At 35.4% G+C, this 15721-nt stretch overlaps 2 protein-coding genes across 2 annotated transcripts; both read left to right on the top strand.

Annotated features, from left to right (window-relative positions):
• Window positions 1-251: 251 nt before the first annotated feature.
• Window positions 252-9871, top strand: LOC149529295 (TMV resistance protein N-like). The gene is made up of 6 exons (XM_089808128.1): window positions 252-689; window positions 783-890; window positions 7665-7978; window positions 8182-8336; window positions 8439-9466; window positions 9608-9871. The coding sequence occupies exons 1-6, from the start codon at window positions 534-536 to the stop codon at window positions 9869-9871; spliced, it is 2025 nt and encodes a 674-aa protein (XP_089664254.1). The 5' UTR covers window positions 252-533.
• Window positions 8439-13536, top strand: LOC149529294 (uncharacterized). Its single transcript, XM_089811723.1, has 6 exons — window positions 8439-9466; window positions 9608-9882; window positions 10045-11241; window positions 11462-12031; window positions 12135-12632; window positions 12726-13536. Exons 2-6 carry the CDS (start codon window positions 9880-9882, stop codon window positions 13455-13457), a joined length of 3000 nt encoding a protein of 999 aa, XP_089667849.1. The 5' UTR covers window positions 8439-9466; window positions 9608-9879; the 3' UTR covers window positions 13458-13536.
• The last annotated feature ends 2185 nt before the right edge of the window (window positions 13537-15721 follow it).

Here is a 15721-nt window from a genome sequence, read left to right as displayed (position 1 = left end):
CCCCTCAAAGGAAATGACTTTTCCAACACACTCGTCACTTCATTCCACGTAGAAAGAGTTGATGAATACCTACTTTATTTTACTGATGATGGGACGCAAAGTCTCTGCACTAATTTACCATACCCCGTACGGAGGTTTAAAGTGGCCAGTGATGCGACAACAATGGCTGTAAAGTGATTTCGAGGAAGGTGCCTACCTAGCGATGGGACAGAAAGGTATTGTCTTTCCACCGCCACAGAAAACAGGAGACTAATGGGATGCATTCTCTCTACGCGCTTTAGGAAGAAGAGAATAAACTTCTGAGAAACGTGGGACACACTGTCTTTCGCGTTACCTGTGCCCTGTTTTCCTCGAAGCTGCCTTCAGCCTTCTACTCTGAATTTTACTAAACACTACTTAAAAGGAGCCTCTGCCTTCAGCTCCTCGCTGCATTTGCTCTCATCTCCCCTCTTCTTGTATTTTTAAAGGTTTTGTCTTTCACAACTTTCTCATCTTCATCCTCTCTTACGCCTTCCACCTCCTCTACTTTCAACATGTCTTCCGCGCCGTCTTCATCTTCGTCCTCTGCCCCGCCTGCCTCTGATATCCTCGATGAGATTCTAAACACGAAAGCGGTTAAGCCCGACTTCGATCTCAACCGATTCGTTGCGCAGATCAATATACTCGTGGCTCACTACGAGGCTCAGCTGGTACAAATCACCCCTGCGCTTTTCTTCATTTCATTTGGGTTTTTCCATATCTTGTACTTACCAAGCACCACCGCTTTGTCTAACAATTTACAGCAAAAAAAGAAGCCCATCACACAGAAACTGGGTGAGCTGCCCTCTGCAACAGACGCTTCTAATTTTACAGATCAGGTGTCAACAAATGTGAAACTAATTGCCGATGAGGTAGGTATAGAGTCTTGCATATATTTATTTATTTTTACCATCAATTTTTGTTATGTAAAGAGTTATTGTCAAACCGGCAAACAGTAAAAACGTGTATATGAAGTATTCATTACATTTTAGTGTAAATAACTGTTAACATTGTTATTCACTCTTTGATACGAGATTATTCTCCATCATTTATTGATATAGGGAAAGGATCTGGTAATTATTGTGGTAATTATTGGGGGCATAATATCAGTGACCTCCGCGTTCGTTTGAGCTTTTAATTGTAGACATTAAAATAGTTTCAAAAATCAATAGCTATTAACTAATGTATTAATAGGGTGTTATATTTTGGATTTTTTGGTTGGTAATTGGTCAATTTAGGTACTATTATTACAATCATATCCAAAATAAGCATCTTTCTACAATGACTATTAGTGTCATGGGGCTGGATTTAGCTCAAGCCGAGGATGAGTCTTGTCCCTTAGAATCTCCAACCATGTTTGGTACTAGCAATCACTACTTTTGACTTCCCCATTGGTTTGACCATTTTTGTTCACCCAGACTATTCCTTGTCTCCAATCTTCAGCAAGTGCCCACACACCTGACTGCCTTAACATACACCCTTACAAAATAGAAGCGCATGTGAAACTCCCATGGTTCTACTTTCTTTGTTGCACCATGCACGCATCCTCGAGCTCCTAGCTCTATCCTAGTTCAACCCAAGCTAAACCCCTTACTTAAGTCCTACAGTGTCTTTGCCTCAGCATCCCCCATAAGACAACCCTCCTCCAACACTAACCATATGTAACCTCAACTCCCCTAGTCTCTTTATCACCCATGATCACCATCAAGCCACTCCTTGAATGCCCATAACTTCCACAACTCCTCTTGTTCTACTACTCCTACTACCCAAGCTAAGCGCTGCACCACTGTACCAAGAACCACCACAACTCCCTAGATGAACATTGCACACCCTCAGTGACTTAGACCACTGAGGCCTCCCTTGCACACTACACACACCACTCTGGCATATTCGGCACCCCTAATGCACCTCAAAACATCCTAGAGTCCTCTAGTCAAAACTTGCATGCTATCCTAGCACACCCTTGTCTCCATGAGGCTTCATCACTTATTAGGCTTCCCCAACTTGCCATGAACCTTGAAGCTTAATCCTATTCCCCACAAAACTATTGACTACCTTAGCCAAACATTGGACCTCGATTGCCTCGACATAGTGTGTATGTCTACATGCCCTCGTTAGTGAGAACCTTGTTACTCATGCATCCACTGCACTCAAACCAACCCTTTGTGCATACACACAATCTTACTCATCTCGAATTCCTTTGTAATACATACCTACTTGAGCACCATGCCCTTGTTCTATGATTCACCCAATCCCTTGGACGTTGCACTTCCTTCCAACTCGCCTATGGTACCATAACTTCACCTATGAACCATTGAACACTCATTTCAATCATGCACCAAAAGCCACCATTCCTTGCCATACATCATGACCCACCTCTTCAAGCCATGTCCTACAACCACCTCTTTATTTACTTGATACACATCTACCTCATGGCTTAGCTAACCTCGAGCACTCCCCCAGAGTACCAGATGCTGATTGCCATCTTGGACCACCACAACCCTTGAGATATCTTACCCCAACGAAAATCCACCCAACCAAGCAACCTAGATGTGCGCCCAGTGCACCACCCCCTTTGATACCGTTCTGCATAGATAACTGGCTCCACCACACATCCTCCAACACAACTCACCATAAGCCACCAATGCTCCTACTAGAACAAATCGTTTGCCTCCTACCACAAGACTAGGTACTCTACTTCTCCAGCTTTTAGATCTCAGACAACTCATGTTGAGTCATCACCAACACTGTCTCAGCTACTCTGCTTCACTAAGTTAGGGACCCTTGCATTGTCATCAAACCTCACCACATCATGATAGGGCAATGCTACTCTGCTTCAATCCTAAAACTATACATCACCTCTTTCCCATCCAAGGACTAGAGGGAAGACTACTCCTCTTCGTCCCTCTTGAGGGAGGTTGACCACCTAAGTCACCCTTAATGCACGTCGACACTTACCCTTCCTGGGTACATCTTAGCTTAGCTCCAAACCTTGCCTACACCACAACCATGCTAGTGGGAACAACACACATAAAACACCCTCTCATTGAGGAAGTTTTTGAAGAAAAACTCATATAATAAAAAACCAAGGGCATGAGGTCTTCTATTGCTTGGACATTTTGTCAAACAGGTCATAATTAATGTTCCTTGAATGCGGTGGTAGAATTCAAAATATTCTTTGCTCACATGGAATATCTAATTCATTGTAGAATAGAGTTATCAATTTTGTATAACCATGTGCTTTGGATTCTTTCCTCGACTAATATTTTATTGGATGGAAGTAAGCATGGGTTACCTTGCCTTGAAGAGTTCCTCTGTTATAAAACAATGATATCAACTTGCTTAGGAAGGGTTGGTTTTCAAAATGTCCTCCGCTCATGTGGAATGCATGAACCATCGAACGTAGACATTATTATTTTCTCAATGCCATAATAGGCTCTACCTTTATTCATCAATCCATCACTCAGTGACCAACAAGTTTCTTTTTCCAACATACTTTTCATTGGAGATGCCTAACACTATGGTATTAGTTGCTCAACATTGTGATGAAGTCACACAACCCCTGAGACTTCTAATAAAATTCTTTTATTTTGGATGGGATCTGCTATGAGGTTATCCTCATTTTCTTTGCAACATTAGTTTCAAACACTTTGCCTCTTTCCATCTACATTTTCATCTGCATTTTCAAATACACACCTAAGACTTTGAAATTTTATACTTCTTCATAAAATGACGAAATGATGTCTTTCTAAGAGTACTCATCAAAATATGCACCATATTGATATTAATTTTACCTTTGGTATGGAGGACTCAAAAGTTTTTCAACCAAATCATTGTATTTTCAAGAACTCCAAATGAATCTCAATTGTGAAAATGACCCTACATATCATGAGCCTTGGGTGATAACTAACTCTTATTGAGATTCATTAACTTCATAGCTTTTAACATCTTACATTTGGGCAAAGAGGTTAAGAATTATTTCCAAAACACGTGTTTTCGGTCTCTTGCTTAACCTTATTTATATTTGGTGTTTAAAATGTGTGTTTGAAGTGCTTTGTTTTAACACCTTTTTGGGTAGGGGGTTAAGGATTTAAATTAAATTTTACATATTTTGAATCCCATTTCTTAACCTCTTAATGTCTTAAAGGTTGATATTCCGATTGAAAATACACGTTTTGAGAGCTTTCATTAATCTATCATAACTTGGGAGTCAGGTGGTAGATTTCAAAAATTTGAAGTGCTAGGGGGACCTAGAGTTGAGCTGGAGGCATTAAGACCATAAAATTACTGAAGGTTCTTTTAAGGATTGAATTTTGGCACACTTGAACACTTTTTGACTCAATACAATAGAAATTTCACATAATTTGATGATTAGGAAACCAAGGCAACAAGTCAATTGCCTCAATATTAAGCATTGTGTCCTTTCATCTAAATTTAGGGAAATGAAAACTAAGGAAGCTGAGAAGGTTAATGTGCAAGTTGATCTCGTGGTTCCTACTTCTACAGGTGTTAAGGAGAATCCTTGTGGACCCTCTATTTGTGACCTTTGGGCAAAAGATCAAAAAAAATGATGAGAGATTATTTAAATCAAAGAATGTTGAAGCCATTGAGAAGATGAGGGAGATTTAAATAAGAAGATTGGGGGTGTCGTAGACTAGAAGATTAATAATCTTGATACCACCCTATGTAAAATTTTGGAGCACAACCATAAAGTGGTCAAGTCCTCCAAATAATATGAAAACTTTGGCTTCTAAATTAGAGAAATTCCACCATGAAAATACCATTGTGGACTTAGAACAAGATAAATAGGTTGGTATGAAGAAAGTATCAAGTCAAAGAAAGAGGACTAGGGAAAGCACAAAAAAGATGACTTCCAATCCACCTTAGAATATTCGAGAATTGAGGAATGTGGCTTTGTAGATAAATCAATTGAAAGATGAAGCCATTGAGACTTTGAAGAATTTGGGCTAGTTTTGTTGTGTATGCTTTTGATGCAAGGTTTCTTGTGTTGATTTTATGTTCATTTTTTTCAAGGGTTGGGTTGGTATTTGCTTTGTGACTTTTATTCTCTATTAGTTGAGGTGTTTTTTTGGCATGTTCCGTGTTGTTGAATAATCTTTATGTTAAGGGTTTTAGGTCCCTTCAATTTTTTCCTTAGTGAAAAACATAAATATAGTAGAAAAGGAGACATGAAGACAATAATCATCTATCTATCTATATATCACATGCACACCATTTATATTTTAATATCAATTTTTATTATTTAATCTTCTCGATATGTCACTGTAATTTATATACAATTGTGTTGATTTTTTGAATTAGATTTATATTTTACTTATACCGATATATATATATATATATATATATATATATATATATATATATATATATATATATATATATATATATATATATATATATATATATATATATAATGTAAATATATTTTGATATACTCCAATATATATCCTCTTAATATTATATTGATAAACTTGGAAATAATAAACGTCTCCAAATTTCCGCCACCTTAATATAGAAGTATTTCTACAAATCTCTAACATAATAAGCACGTGAAGGATGAACACTAACATACTCGATCATAGAACATAATTAATATTACAAAATACATTAGAACTATATGAATATGAAATTATATAAATAGATAAAACTTTGATCTATAAATATAATGATTATAGATACATATATATTAGAGGACATTATAGATATAAATGTTAATACATATATCTTACAATCACACGCACACACACACACGCACGCACGCACGCACGCACGCACACACACACACACAGAGTTTGACCTTTAAGCTTGCACTTTAACATTATTTCATTGGATTGGCTTTCAACACATTATTTCATGGCTTTTAGAGCCTTATTTTTGACTAAAAGACTTTCCAGGGGTAAGCAATTAATCAACTAACCTACCTACTAACTAGTTATATATTCTAACAAGAGCTCTGACAGAGTGCAAGGGTCGAGCAATAGATTGATGTCAAGATTCCTAGGTAACATGTCACAATTTCTACTTAGATGAACATCATACATACAAAATTTGATTAGAAAGCTTTGTTGTTCAAGCACGTATCATTGCTTATTGTGAAAGCAAAAGAATTATCAAAATGTTCTTTAAAAATAAAATTCACTCTTTAAAGCTTATGCTTAGTACCACTCTCCCAACCAATACAAGAATTGACCTGTTCTTATATTGGAGATGAGACGGAAAAATCTAAGGTAATATATTGGTATTGTGGTAATAAAAGCCAGTAGGAAATAAAAAATAGATTTGGGTAATTAATTGTATTGCATTTCACAAGACTCCTCAAAGGGAACATTCTGGAGTTGATTGGTAAATAAGGATAATTAAGTTTTTTTAATAAATTATATTTAATTTCTAATGTTTGTATATGATGTGCCAACATTTAAAAATATAGACTAAATTATTAAAATATTATAAAGTATATATATCTTGGGATCAAGAATATAATAATTATTAATATAGAAGAGTTTTTATTATTTGAATTGTAATTTTTTCAATGACACTTTCATTGATTTCAACAATGATTGATTATATTCTAAATATTTAAGATAATAATATTATTAAATTTTATATATAATATATATTTTAAAATCAATATAATATATAATTTTAAAATAACCTAATTATATACCATATTAGATTTTTGATAAAAATATATTTTTATTAGTATTAACCACAACCTATAATATAATTTAATTAAAATTTGAATTAAAAACCCTAAACTTTAAATTATACTTCCTAATTATCTGAAATTTAATCTTTATTAAATTAACAAATATAAAAATTACAATAAGATAAAATAAAGTACGAAAACAATTGTAAATCAATTAAAATATTGTACTTATACGAAAACAATTGAAAATCAATTAAAATATTGTACTTATAGGGTCTAAGCCCTTGCAAGGAATCAACACATTCCAATTATCAAAGTGAAATGATTTACAAACAAATCAAAGCCTTCTCGAATGAAACCCGAAAACTCCCAAAATCCAGATTTGAATAATTTTTCAGCATTAGCAATCAAGAAACCTTAATTTGATTTTCATTCTCTGCGACGATCAAGAAACCTGGATGGCAATTTGACCGGCATAACTTGTTCGAGAGACTTCCAGAGCTGGTTTCCGATGGTGCTTCCAGAAGTTTACTGGTTTTGGATGAAGCTTCTAGAAATTCATTTATTCTAATTTTTAGAGTCAATAAATAGACATTACCTCAGTAAAATTGACCTCAGCCAATCAGAAAAGAAAAATTAATAGTGGAAACTTAATTTAAAAATATATTTGCTTTTTAACTTTATGAATGCCCTAGATCTTATTATAAAATTTAATTGTGCGTAGCTAGTGGGAACATTTGACTAAAAATATAATAGAAATTAACTATTCTTTTAATTATACAATGTCTATTAAGAAATTTTAATTTGTTTATAAAATGTTTTAGTATTTTTTTAATTTGTTTTGATGAATGAGCTTTTTCTGTGAATAAATACTTCTATTTGTTTATTGGGTATAATTTATTTTTTAAGAAATGGAAGAGTAAATACTAATTCTACTTGTTGATGATTAATTCATTTCAATTTGTATTTGGTTTTGTAGATAAAAGCATATTCTGGGAACACACATGAAACAAGTATTAGAATATTGAATACCATTGGAAGTGTTCATTGGGTTGCAGTGGGTTTCTTAATGGTGGGGGCAGTTTTGCAAATTGCAAATACAATTGAAAATAATAAGGAAGAGTGGCTAAGACTTTTAAAGTCTATGATTAATTTGTCAGAAGTAATCCTCCGACTTTTGGATGTTCCAAGTTCACAAAAAGAATTGCATGGTAAATTACGCAAGTCTATACAATTAATAGTGGAAGGAGCCATCCAATGTTGTTTGCAAAAGAAAAGGAAAAGACTTAAAAGGTGCATAATAATTTCAAGTTTGAACAATTTATTTTTAAGAATGCATAAATATATTTATATTTGTCTTTTTAATTCTCTAAAGTGAGAAGTAACATTCAAAGAAACTACTATAGTTTTTCAGATTAAGAGTCTAGCTTTTAAAGATATTATTATTTCTATACATGAGACCATAAAATCTTTTTGTTAAATTGAATAATGTACAGACTTCGGAAATGTTCGAAAGATAAACAAGAGCTTCAACAACTTAGCAGAAATATAGAAGAGATGCATAAGGAGCTTCATTTACAGATTAGTGCCTCTACATTAATCTCCTTAGTTAGTCCTCCACCCCGTATTCCCTTCCTCAACCATGATGCAGGTAAAACATCATCAACTAATTGTTTTTGAGCTATTATTTGGTTAGTAAAATAGGTGCTATATTGACATATTGTACCATTTCACATGTCTTTCTTACTAGCAGTTGGAATAGAGGATAAAATCAAAGAAGTCATTGAAGAACTTGATTGGGAGAGTGCTAGTGCAACATCAGCAGTGGTATTATATGGTGTTGGTGGGTCTGGAAAGACCACACTAGCAGATGCCGTTTATTCCTCTCTAAAAGACAAACTTCATGGTTGGAAACATTGTAAAGTTACCCTCATTCAAAGCCTAGAAAGAAACCCCAAAATAGAAAACATTCAATCCTCAATTTTGCATGATTTGACTACCACCAAACATGATATAAGAGATTACCAAAGTGGACAGCAGAGCTTAAAAGAAATCATAGAAAAAGAATCCGTCTTCTTGTATATTGATAATGCTTTGTATCTAGAACCACTAGAAAAGCTTTTGCCCAAGGATTTCAGAAGTGCAAAGAAGTTTCGATTACTTCTAACAGGTAGAGAAACAAATGTCTCAGGAACAATTGAGTATTGTAGGATTGAACCTTGCAAACTCTATGACATAGGATCTCTTTCTATTGATGGAGCTCTTGAAGTGCTATGTAGGAAAATTGAAAGAAAAATAGGAAAGGAGTCTATATTGCAAGAAAGACCTCAGGCGAGGAAAATAGCAGAGAAATGCAGTTGTTGTCCATTATTTTTGGAGGTCATTGGAGCTTATATTCATCAACGGAAGAACACAGTTGAATCTTATGAGGGAGTATTGCGTTGGCTAAAATCTGGAGAAGATTTTTGTGGCAGTGAGAAGTATAATTTTGATGAGTCAAGAGTCTTGTTTTCCTACAATGAGCTTAATCCAAGTAGCCAAGAAGCATTTCTCGACATTTGCTCATTTTTCTCTTGGTCGCCGTCAAAGTGGAAGTGGGAAGAAGTTGCATACATTGTGGGAGAGGAAGAAATGAGCTCCTTACAAGAAGGAGCTCTGATGAAGAGGGACGGAAAGAAGATAAAGATTCATGATCTCATTTTAGCAGCTGGCCGTAATAAATCAAAGCAGACTCGAATAAAATGTGAAGAAGATTTTTCTTTGATCTTAGAAGATAAAGAGGTATGCATAAATTTTCATTATTATATATATATATATATATATATATATATTACTTCTTTTAATTTCTTTACACAAGCTTTATGAAAAATTCCCTCCTTGAGTTATTATAACATGCTTGAGAGTGTCTCTGAATTTCGACAGCTTGCTTCCCAAGTAAAGGGAGTTTGGATGGAAGATCTGAGGCGTCGCTTGTTGATATCAGCAGACGAGTTGGACGCAATGAGCCGATTCTTGAGAATATTTTATATGGGATATCGGGCAGGCAATCTGACCGTTGGGAAGGGAAAATGCAGCAAACAATTTGACCAGCTGAGATTTCTTCATGTGGGCGGTGGGATGTGCAGCTTACCAATCGATATATTCAAACTCAGTCATTTGAGATACCCAAGGAGGATGTCATTTTGAGTTCGTCCATGGCAAGTGGTCAATGAATTCCACATAGAAATAATTTATTTCTTCCAAGTTTTCGTATTTTCCAAATGTTTAGCTATGAATTAATAATAATGATGTTTAGTACTTGGAGATGAAAATAAAGTGCAGTATGAGTAGTGAATTTAGATTCTTCATCTTCATTGCAGAATCTTCCAGATTTAAAGGTTCTCAGACTACTTTTTTGCCGAATTCATGGAATCGCTGAAATCGGGCGTCTTCGTTCATTGGAGCAGCTGGAATTGGTTGCATGCAATGCTGATGGAATTTCCCAGTGTTTTCCAAATTTACATAACCTGCAAAGGTTGAAACTGTCCCACTGTGAAGACCTAGAAGAACTGCCCGAAGCTCTTGTCAAGCTCCGATATCTGAAGAGGTTGGATCTGAGTTATTGTCGGAATCTGAAGCAGTTGCCCGCTGGATTTGGGGGGTTGACCAGTCTTACTGAGCTTGATCTCTCACCGTGCTATAATCTGAAGCAGCTGCCAGCTGGATTTGGGGGGTTGACCAATCTTACTCAGCTTAACCTGTCATCTTGCTCGAGTTTGCAAGAGCTCCCGTGCGATCTGGAAAAGCTCACCTCATTAGAGTCATTGAGTATACGTGGTTGTTCCAGTCTGTTTTGCCTTCCCCATAACCTTGGACGCTTGATGTCTGCGTTTGGATCTCATATATATTTTGCTGGCTGTTCGAGTTTGAGTGAACTACCAGAAGATATTTGCAACAACACAATGGTCACAAATATTTCATTAAACAGATGTTCTAGTTTGAAGAGGCTTCCCAGCAGGTTCGGTGAGCTCACTTGCCTACAACTTTTAGACTTGAGAGAATGTGAAAGCTTAGAAGAGCTGTGTAACGGCTTTCATTGTCTCGGAGGATTGAAAGATTTAAGATTGGCTGTTTGCAAGGGCTTGTCAAGCCTGCCTCAAAATTTTGTGAAACTTAGTTCTCTAGAAACATTAGATTTGTCAGGATGTGTTAAACTGAAGGAATTGAGCAGCGACTTCCATTGCCTTGCAGCTCTAAAATGCCTGAATCTGTCCGGGTGTGATAGTTTATGCAATCTTCCAGACCGTTTTGGCGAGCTTAGCTGCTTGGAAAGCTTAAATCTATCAGGGTGCTCTAGTTTAGTAAAGCTTTCTGATGATTTCCATCTTCTCCCATCATTAACAAGACTAGAACTTTGCAAATGTGAGAATTTGGCTGGTGAATGGATGGATAGTGTGGGGAATATCAGGAGCTTGTGGCGCCTTGACATTGTTGGCAGTGAAAGAATGATACAGTGCTGGATGGAAATGAAAAGGCAAAAGGAGAGGAGCCTCGTGGTGGTAACAGACTTCCCTCAGGTATAAATTGTAATTTTGTTTAGTGCTAAGGCCCTATATATTTAATTTGGTGCAAATAATTATTCTTTGTGGAGTTCCATTATTGTTTTGGCTACCAATCTGAATTTAGAGGTGGCCTTAGATTGGATATGTTTAACTTGCAGAATCACTTCTTTTCTATTTTGGTACGAAAATTTAAACCGCATTGCATCAACTAATTCTAATTGCATTCCAATTGCAGGGTAAAGAAGAAGGGAGAAGGGCTCTGTTGTTGGAAGGGGTGCTAGCAAGGGTATTTGATGAGGAAGGGCTTCTGCTTGACGCAGATGAAAACGTCTTCCATCCATCCTCACTTCAACACCAAAATCCAATCATCCTCATCATTGATATTCGCGATGGCTTTCGGCGGGACGAAGCATTAATGAGAAAGAACCTGCAGCAGCTGCAAGAGAATTCAAAAGAGTTGCAAATCATATATCTTGGGAAACGTTGTAAATCATTAATATCTTCAGAGTGTGCCGCCCTCAAAATCGTGGCTCATACGCCTGATAACTTCAGCAGTTCCTCATTCTATCAGAAATTATACGCATCTTTTAATGAAGCAAAGTATAGCATTGCAGTTTTCCGTAGCACTGATAAATTAGAAGAAAACAACTTAAATTTCCTGTCGGCGTGGGAAGACATGTCTTCTTATATGTTGGATCGAGCGGCCTTCTTAGGAAACACTCCGAGAGAGAGCAACCTTGAATTGCTAAAAGAATTGCTGGTAACTAGAGAAACAGATTATCTCTTGCTCAGTGGAAACCTTCAGGTATTGTTTTCGAGTAATTCACTTTTAATAATTTAATGTCGTTTTGATTGGCTAGAAGTATTTGAGGCTAGCTTGTAAGAGTAAAAGAGAATGATGATTGCAGGTAAAGGTTGCCGCTTTACAGGGGAAATTGATATTACTGCTCATCACATCTCTTGATGTAACAATAATGCGCACCTCTGCCGTGAAAGAAATGTATGTGAAAATGCAAGAGAGTGGCGTCACTAATAACTCGGTAGAAGTAGTTTGGGTTCCAGTCATATATCAAGTTAGAGACACGTGGAAGGAGTTTGAGAGAGCGGCTGTCAATGCTCCGTGGCCTTCGGTACCAAATCCATGGTTGATAAAGCAGAGAACAAAGTCTTTTATTCAGGCACAGGGAAAAGCTTTTTATAAGCCATTCGTTTGTGTGGTGGACGAGAAGGGAAGGATATCAAACAAAGATGCAATGGCGATGATAGAGAGGTGGGGTGTGGAGGCGTATCCATTTTCTGAAGCTCGTGACGAAGAACTGATCAAGGCAGAGTGGGAGACAATCAAACTCAATTCTTCATCCACTTTGCAATTCGTCTTTCAAAATATCGAGTTTCTCTCAAACAAGGTGAGTTTAGAACAATTGTAACCTTTCACTTCAGCTATGCGTTTATTTATACATAATTTCTTATCATTAAGAAATTGGAGTTTTTGGTGATAGGCCAAGGAGCTGATGGATCGTGGTGGAGTTATGACGTTGTTGTGCGTGGGTTCACCTGAGAAGATGATAGAGCTCGCCCCTCGCTTGAATTCTGCTTTGACTACGTTGGGAATGGAATTCAATGTGCTTTATGTTGCCTGCGACTATGAAATCAGTTCAGATGATTATGACAAGGCTTGTGAGAAGCTCAAAGAAAATGAGTCGGAGATGTGTGGCATAGCAACACTCTCCTTGTCTGATATAGAAAGATTTTGGCGGCGTATTGAGTATTTGCGAAAGGACTTAATGAATGGAATGGGAACAAATGAAAGGATAGTGAAGGTGAGAAGAATGGTACTGGGTCTTGCTAGTGCAGCATATAACTCTTGGGGAAATGAAAAGGAGGCAAGCATAGTGGTGGTGGATATAAATGGTGAGATTGTAAGTGGGAGGGGAATGGAAGTGTTAAAAGTACTGAGTGATGGTGAAGAAGATAGCAAGGAAAATTTGCTGGAGGACATAAAAAAGAGAGGAATTGAGAAAATTATGGAGAGCAGCTGGAGAGATGGAATCATCCATCCCAAACATCATCGCCAACATCCTCTGCTCCAACTATGGTTTTCTGAGGACATTAGGTGCAGTTTATGCAATACTAAAGTATGGATGGGATATCAATGTAATGTATGCGAAAAATATGCAATATGCGAAGAGTGTGGAAGAGGAAAGGTAAGAGATGACATAGATTGTGCATAAAGTAAAGCAATGATACATTTCAATGACATAGATTGTGTGTGAAGGAAAGTAATGATATATCTCAACTATCAATTGTCTACTCGGTTCTCAGAGTCGTGTGTTTCTAGAGTTTATTTATTGTATATCAAATTTTAAAACTTATTTAAAAATGTAAGGTTGTGTTTTTAAATATTTTTTATATTAATATAAATTAAAATATTTAATTATAAATTAATAAAAATATGTAAGAATTTAGTTTTCTACTTAAAGAAATAAAAAAGCTATACACTCAATTATAAGAAATTTGCAATGGAAAAAATTATAGTATCTTTAGTATATATATATATTTTGTATAGTTGATGTATAAATATGGAGGTAGTTTGAAATTGTTTTCATTGATATTTGAAAATTGTTTTAAGAGTTGGGAGTACAAACAATACCATTTTAGATAAATAATCTTATTTATATATAAAAGACATTCAAGCTAATTCATATATGATACAACAATTTAGAACTTCTAATATATGAAATTGAAATTCTTTTTATAGAATAAGAGAGCAAAAAGTATTGAGCCATTAAGAATTTGATAGATTGATAGGTGATTGGTCGAGGTTGTAGAATGAAAAAATATTCCCATCAAAGAGGGGCCTCCATGAATGCTCTTTTCATAAACATGAATGCATCAATAACAAGATAATTACAAAGAATTGTTGCATCCTTTTTCAGCGTCTTAGAAATTAGCTTTATTGTCTCAACAAAATTTTAGATGAATCTCCTAGAGAATTCATTTGACCAAACAAACATTGTTTTGCCTCTCTTGTTTTAGGAATGAGAGTAGATTGTCAATTGTTTCTACTCTTTCATGATATATTTCTATAGTATTATTTAAAATTATTATGATTTGCCAAAAACCTTTTCCAAATGGAAACAATGATCTTTTGTTCTTTTGGAGTAGTTGCCAAACCAACTTGATAAACTACTACTATGGTATCAATAAAACTTGAAAATGAAACACCCATAAACCCCTAAGATATGGCACATGCATCTATTAAACACAATGCAATTATAAAAATAAATCTATCTATTGAGATACCTCAGTACCCAACTGTTGTACTTGTTAGTTCTATAAGAATACTTTTTAGGTACATGGTTCATCAATATATCAAATCAAACTCTAGGGTGTCAGTACAAACAATAATGCACCCCTTGTAACAAATTAGGTACAATATACATTTTGATTTTTCCTATTAACAAATGTGACTAACACCCAAACATCTACCCAAAATCCATAGCCTATCAATAATCATCCATGCTTCATCTTTTATGACTTACTAGCACATTATTTGGGACATGCCTCTTTTCAACAACCATCCAAACACGATAATTAGCTTCACATAATTTAAACAACACTTATTAAGAGATATCTCAACAATAATCTTTTACATGACCAATCAATGACAACGACATAACCTTCATATTTAGATAGACACATTCTCTTATTGTCAACCCATATATTTGATCTCAAATTAGAACACACATTTCAAAAAGACTATTGCACCGTAACAACAAACTTTAACACATAATCTCAACATCAATTGGAACTCTATGCACCTGAGACAATCACATAAGACTCCTATAACTAATATGTGTAATACTAGATTCACTTAAATGCAAGCCAAAATGATTAAAGATTATATTTCAACTACCAATGCATCCTACCATAATAACCGTTATTCACCGTTTCCACTACTAACATATGATTAAATTGTATGAAAGCCTCATACGATAAAAAACCATAGAGAAATGGATACTCCATTTTTTTTTTAAAGGACTTTTCGAGACAACATAAAACTAACATCTTCAAGGTTATCAATCTCTTTAAACAATTTTATATTATCCACTTGAAGCAATGACACAATAACAACACCTAATCTCTCAACATAAGAACTTACTAATCTTCCAATTTTTTTGACTTGTAACTTCTTTACCGCTATGATATTACCGATGTAGTTTGACTTATTAAAAATTATAAACCTCCTTTTTGTTTTGCAAACAACATAATTGTTACAAATAGTTACTCACAATGTGCTAGTTCTCAGCTTAGAGAGTTTGCAATTTTTTCTTTGTATATCTAATGCCACCAACTCAATTAAAGGGAAGCTCCAAATTCCATTGCCTATAAACAAGGAAGTGCTAGGCTATGATGCCTCAACCTTAAAAAAAAAATCCCCACAAACTAAATGGATCTTCTTCCTTTGGCTCTGATATCATATTGAAAAAAAGGA

Source organism: Cupressus sempervirens, chromosome 11, assembly GCF_028749045.1.
Source record: "Cupressus sempervirens isolate cs-2001-9-10 chromosome 11, ASM2874904v1, whole genome shotgun sequence".
Taxonomy (NCBI): domain Eukaryota; kingdom Viridiplantae; phylum Streptophyta; class Pinopsida; order Cupressales; family Cupressaceae; genus Cupressus; species Cupressus sempervirens.
The sequence above is the reverse complement of the archived record's forward strand: the minus strand, read 5'-3'. Positions and strand labels throughout refer to the sequence as shown.